The sequence below is a fragment of the Hypanus sabinus genome, chromosome 5 (genome assembly GCF_030144855.1).
Source record: "Hypanus sabinus isolate sHypSab1 chromosome 5, sHypSab1.hap1, whole genome shotgun sequence".
Taxonomy (NCBI): Eukaryota; Metazoa; Chordata; class Chondrichthyes; order Myliobatiformes; family Dasyatidae; genus Hypanus; species Hypanus sabinus.
The window spans coordinates 21,199,709-21,222,880 of record NC_082710.1 but is presented as its reverse complement, the minus strand read 5'-3'; the positions used below and the strand labels follow the sequence as shown (position 1 = coordinate 21,222,880).

Here is a 23,172-nt window from a genome sequence, read left to right as displayed (position 1 = left end):
ACAATCTTTTTCATGGTCCCCTTTTCCCATTCTAATTTCTTTCTTTAGTTCTCTCCCATATTCCTCCTTTTTCTTGATCAAACCTTCAACACCTTTAATTTCCTTTGTTACCAATATTCCCTTGTTATCCTAGCTTCTTATTCACGTGGGGACATGCTAGCTCTAAACTCTTACCGTCACACTTTAACCTTCTCCTATTTATTATTTGTGGCTTCCCTTCAAGTAGCTGCTCCCAATCTACTTCTACTACGTCCTGTTTTACACTATTGAAATATGCCTTCCCCAATCTAGGCATTTTATGTTCAGGAATAGCATTTTCCTTGAAGCTTAGCAGGCTATAGTTACTGCCCCAAAGGGATCTTCCACAGCTATGTCTATCTCTTGCCCAATCTCATTCTTTCAGATAAAATCTGTACAGCACCTTCCCTAATATCTATATAATCTCTACATACTGCTTCAGAAAGCCCTTCCAGATGCATTTCATGAATTCCATCCCAACCAAGCCATATTCTCTAAGGCAATCCCTGTCAAGTTTGGGGAATTTTAAATCCTCCACTACTACAACCCTCTTGCTTTTCTTCTTTAGAAAGTTAAGCCAAACAAAACCTTACCCTTTGCTGACATTGATGTATTGTTGCCTTGGTACTTGGGGTTGGAAGAATGTGTAATGATGGGGAAAAGTTAACATTTTGCCTTATTTCATCAGTTTCCTCCAGATACCGTGTTAGGAATTCCTGTTTGCTTAATCGTTCAAACCGTTTCTCCAATTTGTATTAACGTGGGTGCTTTATTTTGTTTTTTTTTAGCTGTGTGGAATTTATAGCTAAGGAAGGAAAGAGCCTGAAGGAGCTGTACCTGGTATCCTGTAAGATCACTGATTACGGTGTGTATGCTGCTGTTTATCACTTCTGCATTTGAGATATGCCTGTGTCTGCAAACCTGAGATTATAAGGTCATCTAATATGTACAGGGCATTGAGGCCTCTCAAGTGTATTCATAAAAAGCTGATGCATACTGTACTGTGCAAAAATCTTAGGTGCATGTGAAAAATTCTGTAAAGTAAAGATGCTTTTAAAAATGATGAAATGAAAAGTTTCTAAATATCAAAAAAATTATTATAGTTTTGTACAGTAAAAAAACGAAATCAAGTCAATATTTGGTGTGACCACCCTCTGCCTTTAAAACTGCATCAATTTTCTTGTGTACACTGCCATGCAGTTTTATAAGAAAATTGGCTGGTAGGTTGTTCCAAGCATCTTGGAGAAGTTACCAGAGTTCTTCTGCTGACTTTGGCCCTATCGTTTGCTTCTGTCTCTCAAGATAATCTCATACAAGCTTGCTGATGTTGAGATCAGAGCTCAGTGGAAGCCATACCATCTGAAACCATATAAAAAATCTAGGGTGCCTCAGGCTTTTGCACAGTATTTTGTTGAAGTAATAGTTTTTAAATCTTCACAATGGTCAATCATTTTAGGTTCAATTGTAGATCCGTGGAAACTTTTACATAGTTACCAAAAGTTAGACCATTGAAGTATTGAAAGTAAGCAATTTTAAATGATAGCAACAGATTTAGCAAGTTGTTTTTGAAATATTCCCTTCATATTCAAAATCGGAACAGGTATTTTTGTATATGAATCTTTTTTATTACAGTACAGCATTTTTGCAAGCATTTAAATATTATAATCAGTGTTGCCATGCTAGAAAAAGGTTTAAGTTAGTTCAGTATTAATATTTGAAATACAGAAGTTACCAGGAGCCTATATGTATGAGAGATTTTTCTACTCTGATCAGTTCTACTGGCTTGTAAAATTGTCATGAAAGTGTGTACTTTACTGCTAGGTTATTTACGATGTAAAACATATTGGGGGTACTTTGGCTTCATTTTGCCCCAACCTTGTCATCTCAGATTGGAGTTGGAACAAATCATTCCCAACCCCCTAGCTCTATCTACGACAAGGAATTTATTAGTGCTATAAAAATATTTGTTTTTCTTCTCCTACATTTTTTTTTCATCTTATTTTCCTTTTTATACGATTGTTGTTTATAATGTTCATAATTTTTTAGTGAAGTTTATATGACTTTATTGAAGATAAATCCTTGGGTATTCTGCTTATTTAAATTAGATTTTATTTATTTTGTGCATTTTTCATAGTTTGTTCTGTTATAGTCTGTAACTGTCACTCACTGGTTGCTCAGTTACGTTGGATTAGACTCCACAAAACTTGAAGTAAGGAAGAAAGGGTGATGCGTCATGTCTCAGTCTGCAGCGGAGATTCATATAACCAATGACAGGATGTGTATTAGATGATCCAAGGCAGAATGGCTCACTGAACAATTTAGGTAACGACTGACAAGGTGCTTCCTGCAGTGGCTGCTTTTATGAAGGACAAAGAGGCCTGGGTTTCAAGGGCAATCTTGCTGTCTGTTTAGAAGGCTTCTGTAACTATATATAGTATTAAACCAATGTAAATGTGAACGCTGTACTCATACTTACCGTATCACTGTCCGCTGCAATCATAAGAGAAATATAATATATTGTCATCATCAATCTAGTTCCAAGAGAGTCAAATGTTGAGCAATTGAGTAGTTTTTTATTGATGGAATAATGAGGCTTAAGACATTCAGGACCTCTGCACAGGTACTTCAGACTTCAGGCTAGACATTACCACCTCCTGCATTCCAATGTTTGATGAATGTTCTTTGTGACAGCGTTGCCTTGAAATTGGATTATATTGCATTCATTCTGGTATGTTGTGATAAGTAAAAACCTGTTTGCAAAGAAAAACTGCGGATTTACAGCAAGCTGCACAAAGTCTGCACTTTTTCCATACATCTAAAAAGCTAAAATATGGATGGATGCTCATTCAGGTAGGTGTACTGTTATGCAAGTATGCCCTGTGGATCATGCAGGCCAGTTGTCCAGCAGCAGTGTTGTGGGGCCTCCTTCACCATTACTCAGTGCAGACTTGCCCAAGGAGGCCATAGGCTCGGCAGTCTTTCCACTGGGTAGGATGTCTGTCCTTGGCTTTCCCTTCTCTCTGTGGCCCACTTCCTCCTTTGGTCATGGCTCTTCAATACACTTCCCCCTTCCCTGTTTGCAATCCTATCACCACTTCAATAAATTGCCATCTTACTTACCTCCACCCCACACTTATATTCCACCCCCTTCTATTTAGATACCGTCCAATCTAGTCCCCTTCAGCTGAGCACCACAAACCTCCCCTCCCCACCCACTCACTGTCTCCTGATGCTAATGTCCTGACCCTACTCCTCACCTCTCAAATCTGGTTGCAGACCTTGTGTATGATGTATGACAGAGAACCTGAAAGACAGATCTTTCACCTTTCAGTGAGCCTCTTCAGGGATAGTAATTCACAGGCTGTTCTGCATGACGTCTTTTGTGGTAGTGAGCCCTCAGAAAAAGATAATTTATTTCTCCACTGCTTACTTCCCCATTAATACACTGTATAATTTCTAGGTATATAACTCCTGCAGTAGTAGTATTTCTCTAATTTGCTTTTTAACAGAGATGCCCATCATATTAATTTATCTTACCCACTTGTTTTCCAGTTTAGAAAATAAATGATGGCTCTGAGCCTGTTAATTGTGAGTCATTGCAACTATTTCATGTTTTCTCCAACAGCATTTACATAATTTTGATTAACATAAAGTAGACTCATTCATGTTCCCTGGTTCACTTGGTCTAAACATGTCGTCATCTAAACAAGTCATTATTCAAAATCTAGTAATCTGTCTATCTGTTGTTAATCTGCTATTAATAATTTCAAATAACTATACTGTAAATAATTTGATCCAGGGCCTCATTAAGTGGTATATTTTGAACAAAGACAATGTTATTCAAGTTAACTTTATAACTAGCAACACATAAAATGCTGGAGGAACACAAATCAAAATGCTGGAGGAATTTGCTGAGTTCCTCCAGCATTTTGTGTACTTTGCTCAGATTACCAGCATCTGCACAATCTCTTGAGTTTGTAATTTTATAACCAATTTTGTTTAACTCTTGTGTGTGTTGCTTTGTTTGGCACGTGAATTGCTTTGCTTTGTGTTCCTTTGTTTAATGTGTGTGTTGCTTTGTGTAATGTGTGTGTTGCTTTGTTTAACGTGTGTGTGTTACTTTGTTTAATGTGTGTGTTGCTTTGTTTATTGCGTGTGTTACTTTGTTTAACGTATGTGTGTGGCTTTGTTTAATGTGTGTGTTTTGCTTTGTTTTACGTGTGTATTCCTTTGTTTAACAAGCTTGTGTTGCTTTGTTTAATGTGTGTGTTGCTTTGTTTAATGTTTGTGTTGCTTTGTTTAATGTTTGTGTTATTTTGTTTAACGTGTGTGTGTTGTGTGTGGCTTTGTTTAACCTATGTGTTGCATTGTTTAACACTTGTTGAGAATGCATCATTGGTTGTAACAACATTTGGTGTGCAATTGCAGTGGAGAGGGAGTTTACAAATATTTCACTGAAAAGGTTTGGAAAATATAGACCAAAGAGATTATGGTTGTTTTAATTTTTATTCCTTGCACTAATATGCAGAGTAAGGACATAAAAATGAGGCAGGGAAAATGTCCCTCAGGCTTGCTGCAGCATTTGAGAAGATTGGGGCGGATTTTATCTTGGTCTTAACTGTAACGTTCTATGTTCAATGCTCTATGTTAACTCCAATTTCCTGCCTGTTCATTAGGGCTTTTTACTCCCCTATAGACCAGAAGTCTGTCTATCTCAGCCATGAATCCTCATCTCTCTGGAGTCAAACATTTCAACAATTAAGAATCCTCTGAGAGAGCATTACAGAGTTGAATTTGGCAATGTCACTGATTAAGTACAGCGACAAGATTAAATTATTTCTAGTTTCTCATTTCCACAATGTTAAAAATGAGACACTGACAAAGGGAAAATAATCTTTATGGTCAGCAAATTTAACCATTATTCAACTTAATTTAATACAGTGAAGTTCATAATTATTATAACATTCTCTTATATATCTGCTCCCCATCAAATCAGAATTTATCATTTTGTGATAGTAATGTTGAGTGTTCAGTTGAAACTATCATTCATTATTTATTAGTTTTATAAATCACATGTTGCATCTTCCCCAGCCTTGTGTTTAAGAATTACAATTTTATGGAGAAGAACAAGAAACACTGCTTCTTCTTCATGCCTAGCATAAAATCAGGATTTAACAAATTTGACCTTTCCATATCCAATGGGCATGTTCAAGGGCTTTTTTCTTTAAAGTCATTGTACATACCCAAAACCAATCCCACCTTTCCAAAGTGACAGTTGTTTCTAAACAACTTATTACATTCATGGATGATTCTCTTTGTGATCATAACCTTCTCAGGTTGTGCACAGATTTTGATAGGATTTTTTATGTCATCTTCCTCCAAATATTTTAGAATCAGGTTTATCACCACCGGCATTTGTCGTGAAGTTTAATTTAGTGGCAGCAGTTCAATGCAATACATAATAGAGAAGAAAAAAATAATAAATGAATAAGTAAATCAATTACAGTATATATGTATATTGAATAGATTAAAAATCATGCAAAAACAGAAATGATACATATTAAAAAAGTGAGGTAGCATTCACAGGTTCAATGTCCATTTAGGAATCGGATGGCAGAGGGGGAGAGGCTGTTCCTGAATCGCTGACTGTGTGCCTTCAGGCTTCTGTATCTCCTACCTGATGGTAACAGTGAGAAAAAGGCATGCCCTGGGTGCTGGGGGTCCTTAATAATGGATGCCTTTCTGAGACACTGCTCCTTGAAGATGTCCTGGGTAATTTGTAGGCTAGTACCCAAGATGGAGCCGACTACATTTACAACCCTCTGCAGCTTCTTTCGGTCCTGTGCATTAGCTCCACCCCCCCCCCCCCCCCCCCACCTCCATTCCATATAGTGATGCAGCCTGTCAGAGGTATATTTGTGTAGTGTTTTTGAGTGTTTTTCTTGACATACCAAATCTTCTGAAACTCCTAATGAAGTATAGTTGCTGTCTTGCCTTCTTTATATGTTGTGACCAGGTTAGGTCCTCAGAGATCTTGACACCCAGGGACTTGAAGCTGCTCACTCTCTCCACTTCTGATCCCTCTATGAAGATTGGTATGTGCTCCTTTGTCTTACCCTTCCTGAAGTCCACAGTAAGCTCTTTTGTCTTACTGACATTGAGTGCCAGGTTGTTGCTGCAATACCATTCCACTGGTTGGTATATCTCACTCCTGTACCCTCTCTTGTCTCCATCGGAGATTCTCTCAACAATGGATGTATCATCAGCAAATTTACCGATGGTATTTGAGCTATGCTTCGCCGCACAGTCGTGGGTATAGAGAGAGTAGAGCAGTGGGCTAAGCACACACCCATGAGGTGCACCAGTGTTGATTGTCAGCGAGGAGGATATATTATCACCAATCCGCACAGATTGTGGTCTTCCAGTTAGGAAGTCAAGAATCCAATTGCAGAGGGAGGTACAGAGGCCCAGGTTCTGTAACTTATCAATCAGGATTTTGGGAATGATGGTGTTAACTGCTGAGCTATAGTTGGTGAACAGCATCCTGACGTAGGTGTTTGTATTGTCCAGGTGGTCTAAGACCAGTTACCAAATACAGGATCTACAGTTTTTCCTGATGTTGTCATGAGTGAATTAAGCTAATAGACTCTTATAGAGTGAGAGAGAAGCTGCCAAGGGAACTTCCTAATGATAACTAAATAAATAAGGATGCAACCAGAATATTTCTCATTTTATCCAGCAAGATTCTAGTCTGGTTCCATCCTTGGTCACATATACCAAGATACAGTCAAAAGCTGATTTGCATGCCATCCATATAGATAATTTCAAAACATAAGTATACCAACATAGTACAATATCAGACTGCAGAATGTAGTGTGACATTATATTCTGTAAGATGGTGGCGTCTTCAGACACAGTGGCCGCTCAGGGGCCAACCAAAGGAGTTTTTTTTGTTAAATGTCCTCTTTACAATCGCAAGACAATGCTGGACTGTACGAACTTTGGATACTGCTGGTCTACCCAATCAGCTACTCGCTGATTGGAGTAATTGGACTGGGTGTTGGAGGAGATATACTGGGCTTGGAGGAGCTGGAGTGCGTACAGACTATATTGCTGCCTACTACAGGAATGTATCAAAGGCATTGGAGTTGGTGCACAAAGGCGGCATGCTGCATAACCCTGGGTGATTGTCCTTTTGCGATTGCAAGTCCCTGTTCGATTTTGTTAATGTAAGATGCTGCAGGCATTTTTCCTGTGCTTGGTGATGTGACAGAAAGCAGGGGAGCTGCATGGCCTTGGTTGTGGTGAGAACAAGGCCTCGAGCCGTGGGTTTTCCTGCTGCTGCATTGCAGGAAGGGAGATATCAGACGGGGTCTAATGTGGCATTTGTGCTCAGTAGGTGGCTGGCCACTCCTGCCAGTGCTGTCCTCCAGTGTTTGATCAGTTGAATATCAGTCTGGATTGCGTACTGCCAGGAACTGCACCATCAATTTGTGGAACATGTCATTTAGGGACTTGGGCTACTTGTATGCTTTTTTGTGTGATTTTGTGGGTGCTTGTTATTTTGAATGTGTTGTGTATGTTTTTTCACCTTGGCCCCAGTGGAACGTGGTCTCATTCAGCTGTAGTCATGTATGGTATGATAATTAAACTTAAATAAACACCAGAAATTCTGCAGATGCTGGAAATCCAAAGTTACGCACACTGAATGTGGAGGAACTCAGCATCTATGAAATGAATGAAGTATTGATGTTTTGGACCGAGCCCCATCTTCTAGAGAAGGAACAGGGAAGACCCCAGATTAAAAAGATGAGGGGAGGGGAAGGAGGCAAACTGGATGATGCTAGGTGGGATGGGAAGGTAAAGAGCTGGAAAAGAAAGAATTTGATAGGAGAGGAGAGTGGTCCATAGGAGAAAGGAAAGGAGGTGAGGACCTGAGAGAAGAGATAGGCGGGTGAGAAGCGGTAAGAGGCCGGAGTGGGGAATAGAAGAAGAGGGGAGGGACACTGGACACAATAGACGACCCCAGCAGATTCGCAGATGAAATGTTGCCTCAAGTGGAAGGTCGGTTTGGGGCCCTGCATGGAGGTGAGGGAGGAGGTGTATAAGCAGATGTAGCACTTACGCAGGTAGGAATAAGTGCGGGGAAGGAGATTAGTGGAGAGGGACAAATAGCCAAGGGAATCACAGAGGGAACAATCCCTGCAGAAAGCAGAATGACATTTACAGAGAAAGTGCAGTACAGGTTCACAAGAAAGGTGCAAGGGCCACAATGAGGTGGATGGAGATCTAGAGTTTATATTTAGCATCCAGAAGGTGGGAAGAAGCTGTCCTTGAGCCTTGTGGTATGTGTTTTTCTTCTGCCCAATAGAAAAGGGAAGAAGCCAGAATGACCTGAGTGAGAGGAGTCTTTGATTTTGTTGGCTGATTTCCCAAGGCAGTGAGAAGTGTCAATAGAGGGCAGGCTGGTTTTTGTGATGCACTGCGCTGAGTCCACAAGTCTCTGCAATTTGTTGCAGCCTTGGGCAGAGCAATTGCCATACTATGAGTCATCTAGATTGGATGATTTCTAAAACCCATCTCTGAAAGTAGGTGAGGGTCAGTGGGAACAAGCTCAATTTCCTTAACCTTCTGAGCGAGAAGCAGCACTGATGTGCTTTCAGGGCTATAGCATCTACATGTTTAAACCAGGACAAGCTATTTACATCTAGGAATTTGTAGCTCACAACTATCTCAGAATCAGGTTTATTATCACCGGCATGTGTCGTGAAATTTGTTAACTTAGCAGCAGCAGTTCAATGCAATATATAATACAGAAGAAAAAAACAAAATTAAATAATAATAAATACATAAATAAATCAATTACAGTATACATACAATGAAAATAGATTAAAAATTGTGCAAAAACCAGAAATAATATATACTAAAAAAAGTGAGGTAGTATCCAAGGGTTCAATGTCCATTTAGGAATCAGATGGCAGAGGGGAAGAAGCTGTTTCTGAATCACTGAGTGTGTGCCTTCAGGCTTCTGTACCTCCTACCTGATGGTAACAGTGAGAAAAGGGCATGTCCTGGGTGCTGTAGGTCCTTATAAATGGACACTGCCTTTCTGAGACACTGCTCCTTGAAGATGTCCTGAGGACTTTGTAGGCTAGTACCCAAGATGGAGCCAACTAAATTTACATCTCTCTGCAGCTTCTTTCGGTCCTCATACCAGAGAGTGATGCAGCCTGTCAGAATGCTCTGCACGGTTTTTGAGTGTATTTGTTGACATACTAAATCACTTCAAACTCCCAATGAAATATAGCTGCTGTCTTGCCTTCTTTATAACTGCATCGATATGTTGGGACCAGGTTAGATTTTCAGAGATCTTGACACCCAGGAACTTGAAACTGCTCACTCTCTCCACTTCTGATCCCTCTATGAGGATTGTTATGTGTTCCTTCATGTTACCCTTCCTGAAGTCCACAGTCAGCTCTTACTGATGTTGAGTGCCACGTTGTTGCTGTGGCACCACTCCACTAGTTGGCATATCTCACTCCTGTACAGCCTCTCGTCACCACCTGAGGTTCTACCAACAATGGTTGTATCGTCAGCAAATTTATAGATGGTATTTGAGCTATGCCTAGCACACAGTAACGTGTATATATAGAGTAGAGCAGTGGGCTAATTACACACACCTGAGGTGCACTAGTGTTGATTATCAACGAGGAGGAGATGTTATCTCCAATTCACAGAGATTGTACTCTTCTGGTTAGGAAGTTGAGGATCCAGTTGCAGAGGGAGGTACAGAGGCCCAGGTTCTGCAACTTCTCAATCAGGAATGACTGCATTGCCATAGATATGTATCAGGGGAGGGAACTCAGCACCACTTCCTGAAGTCAGTAAGCTCTTTAGCTGATATTGAGGGAAAGGTTGTTGTCTTCACAGCATGCCACAAGGTTTTTCATTTCCTTCTTGTACTACTTCTCATTGTTATTTGAGATTTGGCCCGTCATGCTGGTGTCATCTATAAACTTGCAGATGGATTTGTGCAGAATCTGGACACAGAGTTATAGTGTATTTTATGATACACCTCATCCTCTGCCTCACTCAACCCCTATGATTTCAGTTTCAATTGTTTGACTGACAATCAGTGACATATAGGCAAAAATTTAATCCAACTAATTGTTGGGAAGTCCTACCCCATTGTTTGTGGATCTGGTCATAAATTTGTCCTGTAGCTTATGGCTTCTTTGGCAACAGAGGATAAATACAGCTATTTACACCTTTGGTGTCAGTGGTGACCCTGAGATACCTTTCACTGCACAAGTCCAACCATCCTGAATCAGAAACCCAACATTGCTCTCTTGTGATCTTGATCCAGATCTAATATCAACAACTATGACCTTTATGTTACATCAATGATGAACATCAGGACACTGATGTCGTAATGAAGGATCTCAGCCTAAAACGTCAGCTCTTTATTCTTCCCTTTAAATGCTGCCTGACCTGTTGAGTTGCTCCAGCATTTTGTGTGTGTTGTATTTATGTTATATCACTTAGAGGTGCATTATAAATAGAAGGAGGGAGACTGTAAAATGAGAGACGTACAGTCGATAGGTAGAGCAAGTAAGCAAACATAAGGGAGTGAAAATACAGTGAAGTAAAAGAGTTAGATTTAGAAGTCCGTGCAATGGAAAAAATGAGAAGTTTCATCAGAGAGGTAGTGTTATTGTGTGGTTACCCACCTTTTGGAATCTGTGATAAGAATAATAAAAATATGTGATGTAAAAAATAGGCATTTATACATACAGTCGGCATTGTTGTGTATTTAATATTTAAGTAATATTTGAGTAATCTTGTGTATATACACACACACACACACACACACATATATGTTCATTTAGCATTCCTGTTTGCTTAAGTAATTCATTATGTGTTTATATATATATAAATACATAAATTGCATACATCATCATATATCATATGTGGGTGTTTTATTTAATGTATACACAAAGTTAGACCCACATTTCAGACTACTATGTCTTCCTTTGATTTAGTTTAATGTTTTGAAGGTACTAAACATAACAGATACCATGTGATACAACAGGTAATGGTCATTGGAAAGAGTGAAAGGAATAAGACAAGAGGAGTCAAAGATGAAGGGATATTTGCATAATGAAAGCAATTAAACACAAGGATAAATTAAGTTACTCAGAAATTTTGAATTGAATTACAGTGATCATCTGAAACCCAGTAGTAAGTTCACTGGACACTTTCAGTGTCATATTGCAAATATTTTAAATGCTCCAGGCACATAATTTTTTAATTTATGTTGGTGTTGCTGTTGTGTTTGTATGGAGCGGCAGAGGTCCTTGAGAAAAATTGGTATATGAATCCTGCTGTCTTTCTGGGTTACTTTTATTAATTGCAGAAATACTGTCTGCAGTCAAAGTAGAAAAATTGCAAATGCTGGTGGAATAAAATAAAATACTAGGAATACAATCAGTTTGTCATCTTCTGATTGGAGCAAAGCCAGGAGGAGACCGGTGGGGATGACCTTTTGGCAATGAATTCTAACGAGAGTCTTCATCCACAATAGTAACTGCCCATGCTCAGTATGGTTGTTGAGAGACCTACATTTAATTCCATTTCCAATTATTACATTGTGGGACTCATAGTCCCATGGGAGGAGTCCGGGGCTGAAGCATATGAGCACAAGATGCTATACTATGCAGATCCAGCAGATGAAGTGTAGCGACAGGGCTGGAAAACCACAGTTTGTCCTGTGGAAGTGGGTTGTAGGCCATTTATAGCCACATCCACCATCAAATTGCTGAAGGAGCTAGGAATCAATGGTCAGACTCCACGGCAAACCATCAGAGCCACATCAGAGGGAGTGGAAAGAAGCAGTCAGTAGCTTTGGATCAGGCAAAAAGAACTCTCCTGGGCTCCAAGAGATTGGGAAGACACAATGGGCGTGACTGTGAGACGTCAGAGGTCATTGTTGAGCTCTCCAGAGATATATTGGGCTAATCGATGAAACATCAAGGAAGGAGGGTGCCACCTGAAAACCACTACATGTCAACCCTGTGCCGCTCCCAACATCAAGGCAGTCTCGAGCAAGTGCTCACGGCCCATTGGCATGAGGGATATTAATGTCTTATCCTGTAATTTTTATTTTATTTTGATTAACTGGACTTCTCCAGTGATTGCTGTGAAAGGGCAGCTGAGGACAAGGAAAATACCTCATGACAGCGTGGAAAGAAAGCTGACAGGGGGGAATCGACCCCACTGGGGCTGTCATGGGCTAGCTTCCCATGGTGGCAGTCCTCAATGTTGCTTCAGCAGTTTGGAGACACCCATTAACGCTATGAAAAGGAAACAAAGGAAGATACCCCTAGAGCCTGTGAAAGCGGAGGTGCAAGATGGCTCAGTGGCTGATAACATGGTCAGTTTGACTCTTGGCAGTGTGGAAGATCAGAGGGATCTTGGGGTCTGAGGCCATAGGACACTCAAAGCTGCTGCGCAGGTTGAGCCTGTGATCAAGAAGGCTTATGGTGCATTGGCCTTCATCAATCATGGGATTGAGTTTAGGAACTGAGGGGTAATGTTGCAGCTTCATAGGACCCTGGTCAGACCCCACTTGGAGTACTGTGCTCAGTTCTGGTCAAGGATGTGGAATCTATAGAAAGGGTGCAGAGGAGATTTACAAGGATGTTGCCTAGATTGGGGAGCATGCCTTACGAGAATAGGTTGAGTGAAATCGGCCTTTTCTCCTTGGAGCAATGGAGGATGAGAGGTGACCTGATAGGGGTGTATAAGATGATGAGAGGCATTGATCATGTGGATAGTCAGAGGCTTTTTCCCAGGACTGAAATGGCTAGCATGAGAGGGCACAGTTTTCCACAGTGGTGAGTGTGTGGAATTTGGTGCCAGTGACAGTGGTGGAGGCGGATACAATAGGGTCTTTTAAGAGACTCCTGTATAGGTACATGGAGCTTAGAAAAATAGAAGGCTATGGGTAACCCTAGGTAATTTATTAGGTAAGGACATGTTCAGCACAGCTTTGGGTGCCAAAGGGTCTGTATTGTTCTATAGGCTTTCTGTGTTTCTGTGCCTACTGACCTAGGAATGGAATCTACCATGAATAAGGAGAGTACTGCACAAGAGACCACCAGAACACCAACAGGAGTAGTGGGTCACAAGTGTCAGGCGTGCATCTGTGGGTGGGAGAAAGTAACATCAGGAAAAAGGTTAAAGAGCCATCAAGGAAGGAAAAAGCGCTTGGGGGAGCAGGGACAGGGGCCTCACAGTGACCAATACTATTTATGAAGTCATTCAACTAAGTTGCGTGAAGCACAGCTACCGGACACAAGCCAAAATTGGCAGAGCAACAGCACCCCTGTCACTGAGGAGGTTAGCACAGAAATCCCAGCTGAGGGACACACCCAACCACCAACACCTCCCAAGGAGAGAAAGATCAAAGGGCACAGACCACTCGTGAAGTGATGTAAAACTGCTGATAAGAAAGCATAGGAAATCATCAACAATGACTTGATGAAAACTTTGGAGCAACTTAAAGGTACAGCAGAAAAGAAGTTAGATGCAATAGGAGACATCATCTACTGCTACAGGGAAGAGTGGTTTGGAGTCAGTGCAAGGATGGATGGAAAGGCATTATCACCACCTATAAAGTCCAGGAGGCAGCAGGAGATTGAGCAACTGGTTTGAGAAAGGAGACAGCTCAGGAAACAATGGAAGAAAGCCCCAGATAGTGAGAGGGAACTCCTCAAGCAACTTCAAGTGGACATCAAGAGCTGGCTGACAAAGTTGTGAAGAGCTGAGAATGTAAGGAAACTGCGCAGAAAGAAAGAACAAATGAACACAGTTCTACAAAGATTCTTTTAAGTTCATTAAAGGGTTCAAAAAACGGGTCCTTTTCAGAGTGGCAGGCAGTGACTAGTGGGGTACTGCAAGGCTCAGTACTAGGACCACAGCTATTTACAATATTCATTAATGATTTTGATGAAAGGATTAAAAGTAACATTAGCAAATTTGCAAATGACACAAAGCTGAGTGGCAGTGCAAAATATGAGGAGGATGTTAGGAGAATGCAGGGTGACTTGGACAGGTTGGGTGAGTGGGCAGATGCATGGCAGATGCAGTTTAATGTGGATAAATGTGAGGTTATCCACTTTGATGGCAAGATCCGGAAGGCAGATTACTATCTAAATGGTGTCAAGTTAGGAAAAGGGGTAGTACAATGAGATCTAGGTCTCCTTGTTCATCAGTCACTGAAAGTAAGCATGCAGGTACAGCAGGCAGTGAAGAAAGCTAATGGCATGCTGGCCTTCATAACAAGAGGAATTGAGTATAGGAGCAAAGAGATCCTTCTGCAGTTGTACAGGGCCCTGGTGAGACCACACCTGGAGTATTGTGTTCAGTTTCAGTTTTCTTGCTATTGAGGGAGTGCAGCGTAGGTTCACGAGGTTAATTCCCGGGATGGCGCGATGATCATAGTTGAAAGATTGGAGTGACTAGGCTTGTATACATTGGAATTTAGAAGGATGAGAGGGGATCTGATTGAAACATATAAGATTATTAAGGGATTGGACACGCTAGAGGCAGGAAGCATGTTTGTAATGTTGGGGAAGTCCAGAACCAGAGGCCACAGTTTAAGAATAAGGGGTAGGCCATTTAGAACAGAGTTGAGGAAAAACTTTTTCACCAGAGAGTTGTGGATCTATGGAATGCTCTGCCTCAGAAGGCAGTGGAGGCCAATTCTCTGGATGCTTTCAAGAAAGAGTTAGATAGGGCTCTTAAAGATAGTGGAGTCAAAGGACATGGGGAGAAGGCAGGAACAGGGTACTGATTGTGGATGATCAGCCATGATCACATTGAACAACGGTGTTGGCTCGAAGGACCAAATGGCCTGCTCCTGCACCTATGTCTATTGTCTATAAAGATCTCCTCACAGCAGAAAAAAGTGGAACTTTGAAAACAGCAAAGCACAAATTGGAAGAAGACCTGGAAAAAATTCACACCAACTTGAAAAGGCGGGAACATATGATCATTCCATCTGACATCCCGCCAATTCAGCACCCCCCCCCCCCCCAACCTACCACCTGGATTTTGACCCTCCAAAATGGAGAGAAGTGGAGAAGGCTGTCCGATAGGCAAGTTCGGCCCCTATTCCCAGGCCTAATTGTGTACCATATATGGCTTTATAAGAATGTACTGGGCATCTTGCGGTTTCTCTGGAGCCTCATGAGAGTAGTGTGGCAGAGGTGAATAATACCCAAAACTTGGTGAAGGGCTGGTTGTGTCCTAGTTCCAGAAGAAAAGGATGCACATATCATCAGTCAGTTTTGACCAATCTGCCTTCTGAATGTTGAGGGGAGAATCTTCTTCTTCACTGTACTAGCACAGAGGCTGGCCAGCCACCTGGAGAGAAACAAGTACATTGACATATCTGTACAGAAAGCAGGAATTCCAGGGTTGTCCCGGTGTTTGGAATTTACAACCATGATATGGCACCAGATCCAATAAGAAGGATAAAGGCTCTTCCTGGACCTTGCCAATGCATTTGGCTCAATTCCCCGTGCACTGCTCTGAAAAGCATTTGACTTCTTCCAGATACCAGAGCTCATCACAACGCTGGTGAAGTTGTGCTTTCAAGACCTGCAATTGTGCTTTACAACAGTAGATTTTTCCACAACATGGTACAGACTGGAAGTAGGCATTATGGCAGGTTGCTGTATATCACCCCTGGCCTTCACAATGGCAATGGCCATGGATGTCATTATCAGGGCTTCAAGATGGTGTAAGGCAGTGAAAGAACAAGTGTTGGACTTCGTCTCACCCCCCCCCCCCCAATTAGGGCATATATGGGTGATATAACAATGCTGACCACCACTGCAGCATGCACCGAGTGACTGCATGGAAAAATACAGGGAAACATTAAGTGGGTTAGAATGAAAATCAAACCCAGCAAGTCACAAAACATCTCCATAGTCGAGGAAATGCTGAAGGACAAAGTTCTTCATCATTGATGATCTAATTCCAACAGTGTCTGAACAGCCTGTTAAAAGCCTGGGTAGATGGTACAACACCAGCCTCACGGACAAAGAGCAGGTGCAGCAACTGAAACAGCACATTGCCAGCGGCCTGGATAACATTGGCAAGACCATACTGCCTGGAAAACTGATGTTTACGGATTGGACTCCTACCCCAGGTGATGTGGCCACTCACTGTCTATGAGGTCCCACCAACAACCGTGTAGAAGCTCAAGAGAACCATCATGTAATTTGTAAAGAAGTGGCTCAGTGTCCTAAGGTGTATCTATACGATTAGTCTCTATGGTAAAGGAGTCGTTGAACTGTCTTTCACTGTCCTTACAGAGGAATTCAAGTGTTCGAAGGTGCATCTACAGATGACACTCAAAGACTCTCATGGCAAGACAATCAGTAACAGTGCATGGACCTTATCAACTGGGTGGAAATGGACTCTAGCTGATGTGGTTCAGCAAGCAACAGCAGCCCTTAGGCATAGAGACAATGTGGGGCAAGTCAGACAGGGCAGGGGTGGCTTTGGTCTAGCAGCAAGTGTACCCCCAATTCCAGAATGAAGGAAGTTGGTTGTACTGGAAGTACGACGTCAAGAACAGTTAGACAGAAGTGCAAAGGCTGTCACTCTGGCTAAGCAGGGGCAATGGATGTGGTGGGAAAGCATTGAGAGGAGGAAAATAAGCTGGAAGGACATATGGGAGAAGGAAACAGACTTAGCTTTCTCATCAGAGCTACATATGATGTGCTTCCCTCACAAAAACCTCCACCAGTGGTTCAGTGGGGACCCGACTTGTGCCCTGTGTCTGATTCCAGCAACCCTCAAGCATATCCTGGCAAACTGCAAAACCAGCCTCATACAAGGCAGATACAGATGGTGTCATAACCAGGTCTTGAAGGGTCTGGCAGCAGCAATCAGTACTAAGAAGAAAGCAACCAACTCTTGGGCCCCTAGAACGAGTAACGCTCTGACACCAGCAGCATTCGTCCAGGAGGGAGGGAAAAGACCAACTATTCTCCCTCCTAAGCCAAAAGCAGGGCAGATGAACATGGCCCGTGACTGGAAAATGCTGGTGGATGTCAATAAGCGACTCGCCTTTCCACCAGAAATTGATACCACCAGCTTCAGGGTAGAATTGGTTCTCTGGTCCAATTTATTACAGATCATCTACATTGCAGAAGTCACAGTCCGGTGGGAGGATTCAGTGGCTGAAACATATGAGCACAAGAGGCTATGGTATGCAGATCTAGAAACAGAAACTCAGCAACAGGGCTGGAAAACCGAAGTTTGTCCTGTGGAAGTGGGTTGTAGGGTATTTATAGCCGCATCGAAGGAGCTGGGGGTCCATGGTCAGACTCTACAGCAAACCACCGGAGCCACATCAGAGGGAGTGCAAAGAAGTAGTCAGTGGCTATGGATCAAGCAAAAAATCCCTTCCTGGGCTCCAAGATAGTATTATGAGAATGGGAGGACTCAATGAGGGGAAATCATTGCCGAGCCCTCCGGAGATGTAGTGGGCTAATTGATAAAACATCGAGGAAAGAGGGTGCTCATTTGAAAACCCGTGCATGTCAACCCTGTGCCACTCCCAACGTCATGGCAATCTCGAGCAAGTGCTCATGGCCCATTGGCGTGAGAGATATTAACATCTTATCCCGTGTTTTTTGATTTTTTTAAAATTAGGATAAATATATATTGGGTGGATCAAGTGCTGGTCCATATGCCCATTGAACTGCATAAAGTTTACATATTTAACTTAAGCTATCATTGCATGTAGTCAAAAGACATAATAGCCCTACTATATTGTGAATTCAGTTAAATGTTCAAATCTTGCATTAAATTTTCAATGAGGCAAACCGTCAAGTGACTTTTTTTTCAAAGAGCTTAACCATGGACACAAGTACTTTAATAAGAGGTAATTTAATAATTTTAAGTAATTGATCATGTATAAAAGCCTTAAACCTGTTGATCTAATGTGCATAATATTATTCATTGATTAAAGAGTACTTCCAAATAGTTTTTCAAGCCATCAGGAAATAATTTTAACGAAATGGCTTTGGGCCTGAAGGTAGGAAGATTCTCTTGAGATATGGATAAGCAGATTAATTCTTTTTTTTATTGATTTCATTAAAGAAAATAGGTAGTTGAGAAATAATTTAGAATAAAAGGAAAAAGAAGGGAAGTTACTGATGAAAATATAGATTTTGTACAAATATTATGTAGGATATTTAATTGGCTGCTTTACAAATATTACTGTAATCAACTGTTAACATCCCAGTAGTAACATTGTGATAATTGAGTCTCAGTGTGAGGTGAAGCATTTACAAGTGACTGCCAACTAGAATGTACTAAGCATGCTGTTTGCAGATGAGTATGATTGATAGCCAGTTTATCAGCATAAGTCATTAACTGAATAAATCATTTCTCATTTAGAAACAAAGTTTTAATTTTAATGAGGACTTCAGTTTGATTTCCCAATTAAATTTGCTGATTTTATTTACATTCAGAAAATGTGTATTAAATATGAAATGATTTGTTTTGCACAATAACATGACTTGTGTTGAGGTTAAGTCCTTGAAAATGAGTTTGAATGATGCTGCACTGTTTTCTGACAGAGTGACAAATTGGGTATCAGTTTTCCTTTTAATTTGGTTCATAATATGCAGGGAACGGTGGCAATGCTGTGTCTTAGTTGTTGGAAAGCCTACTTCTTGCGGCCACTTTAGTCAAAATTTAATGCAGATGTGGCATTCCCTACAACTCAGAGATTGGCATGGCAGCTCAATGTTATTCCTTTTTGCCGTTTAGATAAAATTTGATGACCCATTGTTCGCATCTTCATACATAGACATCAGTTGTAGACTTCCAGGATTCTGGTCTGGTAACGATGAAGGAAGTCTCGAGATTGTTTATAATTCAGGGTGGCATCAGACTTGGAGGAAAGCTGAAGGATTTTGTATCAAAATTGGTTTATTATTGTCACATGTACCAAGCAGCAGTTAAAAGCTTGTCTTGCATACTATTCATACAGATCTATTCAATACACCAGTGCATTGAGGTAGAACAAGATAAAACAATAACAAAATGCAGAAAAGTGTAACAGCTACAAAAAAAGTACCGTGCAGGTAGACAGTAAGCTAAAAAGTCAAAACAAGATTTATAGTGAAGATATATATATACACGTCCCATTCCCATTCTGATATGTCTATCCGTGGCCTCCTCTACTGTCAAGATGAAGCCACACTCAGGTTGGAGGGACAACACCTTAAGTACCGGCTGGGTAGCCTCCAGACTGATGGCATGAACATTGACTTTTCTAACTTCTGTTAATGCCCCTCCTCCCCTTCTTACCCTATCCCTGATATATTTAGTTTTCTCCCCCCTCCCCTTTTTTCTTTCTCTTTCTGCCCATCACTCTGCCTGCTCTCCATCTCCCTCTGGTGCTCCCCTCCCCCTTTCTTTCTCCCTAGGCCTCCCGTCCCATGATCCTTTCCCTTCTCTAGCTCTGTATCCCTTTTGCCAATCTCCTTTCTGGCTCTCAGCTTTACTCCACCCCCTCCGGTCTTCTCCTATCATTTCGCATTTCCCCTCCCCCTCCTACTTTCAAATCTCTTACTATCTTTCCTTTCAGTTAGTCCTGATGAAGGGTCTCTGCCCGAAATGTTGACAGCACTTCTCCTATAGACGCTGCCTGGCCTGCTGCATTCCACCAGCATTTTGTGTGTGTTGCTTGAATTTCCAGCATCTGCAGATTTCCTCGAATATAGTGAAATCAAAAGTCAATAAGAATCAGAATCTAGTTTATTATCCCAAACATGTCTGTGCACTTCACATACTTTTTGAATGATATTTTATTAACTTAGTTGTGTTAATATTTTGTATTATATGCTGCAAGTGATGTATATATTGTGGGTACACTGTGGTTATACTGCCTTCACAATGTGTCATGCACAAACTGGGCAGGGAGTTAAACACCTTAGCAATAGTCACCTAAGCTGGAAGCTTTTTTCAGGGTTTTTAATGAGAAAACTTTGTGAAACTGCAGAGAATTAAGTAAAACACACACGATTAAATACAGAATTACTCTGTGCCTGAATATACCAGTGTTACTGGTTATTCTCGCAATCAGCATTAAACAAGGTAATACACACACGCAACTTTCCAGTTGTGCCATGGATTAGAGCAAACTCGTGACACGATAATAGCGATGAGCGATAAATATAATACTTCTTCAAAGTACATCTGCTAAATGTTTACTAATATTAAGAAAGCTTAAGACTCACAGATATTGCTGTTTCAAGAGCAAATGAAGATTAATGGAGATGGATGACCTTCGACCATGTTTGATCCTGGTCGAAATCCAATTTAATCCGTGCAGGAAATGATGTAAAAGAACAGCTTATGGACAGGAAGTGATGTTTATACAAAACGACAGTCCTTCTAGAGGATGCTGTTTCATTAGGTTATATATATGTACTGTAGGATGACAAAAAAACTTGAACTTAACCACATCAGCCTATTCCTGTTGCAGAGAGAATGATTTCTGAGTCCAATGTAGTGGCATTGTGGGGACACATTTGAACATTGAATATTGGGGACAAAACTAAAACCTTTGTTCAAAAGGGTGCTGATCTTCCTGGGAGTATTGGTGTAATCATCAGAGCAAGTGATTAGTATTCCATCTTGACCTCTGATCTAATCGTAACATGAAGAAGAGAATTTTCAGATTATTTGAAAATTGAAGAACTGCACAAACTGGAAATCAATAAAAAACAGAAAACATTGGAAACACCCAGAAGGGTTGATGTTTCAGTACAAAGAATCTTCATCAAAATTTTAAGGATCCTATATTCACTTCAATAATAGCTTCTCTTAATACTATTGAATTTTGACTTTTCATTTCAGCTCTTGGTGTTTGTTTGGATTTCAGTTCAAATTAATGGAATACAAGTACCAGAGCATGCCAATCACCTTCTTGTGTGTATTTTACCTTTCTGAACCATGGTTGACATGTAGCTCAAATAACAAATCTCAAGGTTGTATAATAGATACTTACTTTGATGATAAATGTACTTTAAACTTTGAACAAATTTATTTAGCTTCTTTAGCTCCACTTCCCTTGAAGTCCTAATGTAATAGGCATCAAATATTTTCTGTTTTGAAAGCTGGCTATTTGGATCCTGTTCTTACTGGGGATAAAATCTAAATGTATACCAGCTTTTCCATGACAAACTGCTTCTTAATTGTCTCTATTGTAATTTTAAGATCACATCCATGCTATCACATTCATGTTTTGATTCCCTTATCAAAGAATAACTATTTTAAAATGTAATTGCATGGTGCTATTTTTCATCCTTCATGCATTTCACATTAGAAAAAGTTAATCAATTCCAGCTCATTTTACAGCACTTTAGGAATGTGAAATTCTGAGCATGAGATACCCATGCATGATTGACACATGTTCCTATGTCAATATAAAATGAGATGACATGTTTACCTGACCCCACTTACAACTTGGGCTCCAACCTCAGCTCGGTACCCTGAGAGCTCTGTGGAGGTTCCAGGTATGCATATTCAATTGTTTCCCACAATTCCAGGCATTAATTTTTATAGAATCCTCTCTTCCTCCTGAACATAGGCCCACGTTGGTCTAATGACATCTTCATGTTCCCACCTAACCTTTAATGACCAAAGGATTTGATTGTTCATTCCCAAAATTGGAACCATGTTTAATATCACTGGCATAAGTCATGAAATTTTTGTTGTTTTGCTCTCCATGTAATCTGTAGAAATCTACAAGCATCTTTTATGACATACCAATTCTCCTCAACTACTCATGAAACATAGCTACTGTAGTATCTTCTTTGTAGTTCCATCAATACGTTGGGCCCAGGATAGATCTTTAGAGATGTTGACCCCCAGGAACTTGAAACTGTTCACATTTTCCACTTCTAAACTCGTGATGAGGACTGTTATGTGTTCCCTCGATTACCCCTTCCTGAAATCCACAATCAATTCCTTGATCTTACTAAAACTGAGTGCAAGGTATCTCACTCTTGTATGCCTTCTCATCACCATTTGAAGTTCTGTCAACAATAGTTGTGTCATTGGCAAATTTACAGATGACATCAGAGCTGTGCTAGCCAGTGTACCACAGGTGTAGAGAGAGTATAGCAGTGGGCTAAACGTGCATCCTTGAGCCAGTGTTGACTGTCAGTAAGGAGGAAATGCTGTATGCCTATTCAGTTGATTTGCAGCGGGAAGTTCACAATTAAATGAAGTATAACACTTCATTGTCAGTTTACCTCACCTTATTTGGATGTATCAGAATTTATAAGTAGGATTCTCTTTGAATCTGATATATATTCAATCCAAATATCTTTCATGTGATACTTGAACATGGTTTGACCAAGGCTCTTATATGACTGCCGTGCCTTTATAATCCAGCCCTATGGATAAATATCTTCTCTGTTTTATTTTGGTCACAAGTCTAAAGAAATGCATAAATTGTACATTACCTACTTTTAAGCAATTAACTTTTTGACCATTTTTGTTACCTTCGTTGAAAGCTTTTAAATAAGATGGAAATGTTTTTGGGAAGTGTGTGTCATGTAGTACAAACCAAGGTGCCCTGTGGCTTCAACCTGAGCCCTTCTTGCTCATGCCATACTGGTAGGATAGAGACCTCAATTTTTAGCAGTGAAGGACAAAAGCAAAATGCAATGCACAGAATTAAATTACAAAGAAAATAACAGGTGATGATGTCTTGTTATATCCTTTAGAGCGGGTGCGTTATTATTTACACAGTCCTAGAAGAAAATGAAATTTTCTTCAGCTATAAGGAGATTGTGTGTCAAATGAATTAGTATGAAACAATTGTGTGCGGCTGACAAAGCAGATAGCAGTCGCTCATGTAATTGTTTCACTGTCTTTTTGATTTTCCGCTTTAATTCATTTTACTCATTTCTGTGGAATCGCAGGATTGTTTTGTTCTGAAGTATTTTGGAAAAGATTTGATTTTTTTTGTATTGCCTTAAAAAGCACGGGTCTGACATTATCATACTTTGTTTGAAAGTGGAGAGTTGTTGGGTAACCTTGGCTTTA

At 40.6% G+C, this 23,172-nt stretch overlaps 1 protein-coding gene across 1 annotated transcript in view; it reads left to right on the top strand.

Moving 5' to 3' along the window:
* fbxl17 (F-box and leucine-rich repeat protein 17) overlaps positions 1-23,172 on the top strand; it is a 706,116-nt gene that overhangs the window by 491,061 nt on the left and 191,883 nt on the right. The window contains exon 8 of the mRNA XM_059969495.1: positions 807-883. Within this exon, the coding sequence (XP_059825478.1) occupies positions 807-883 (77 nt within the window). The remainder of the gene's footprint in view (positions 1-806; positions 884-23,172) is intronic.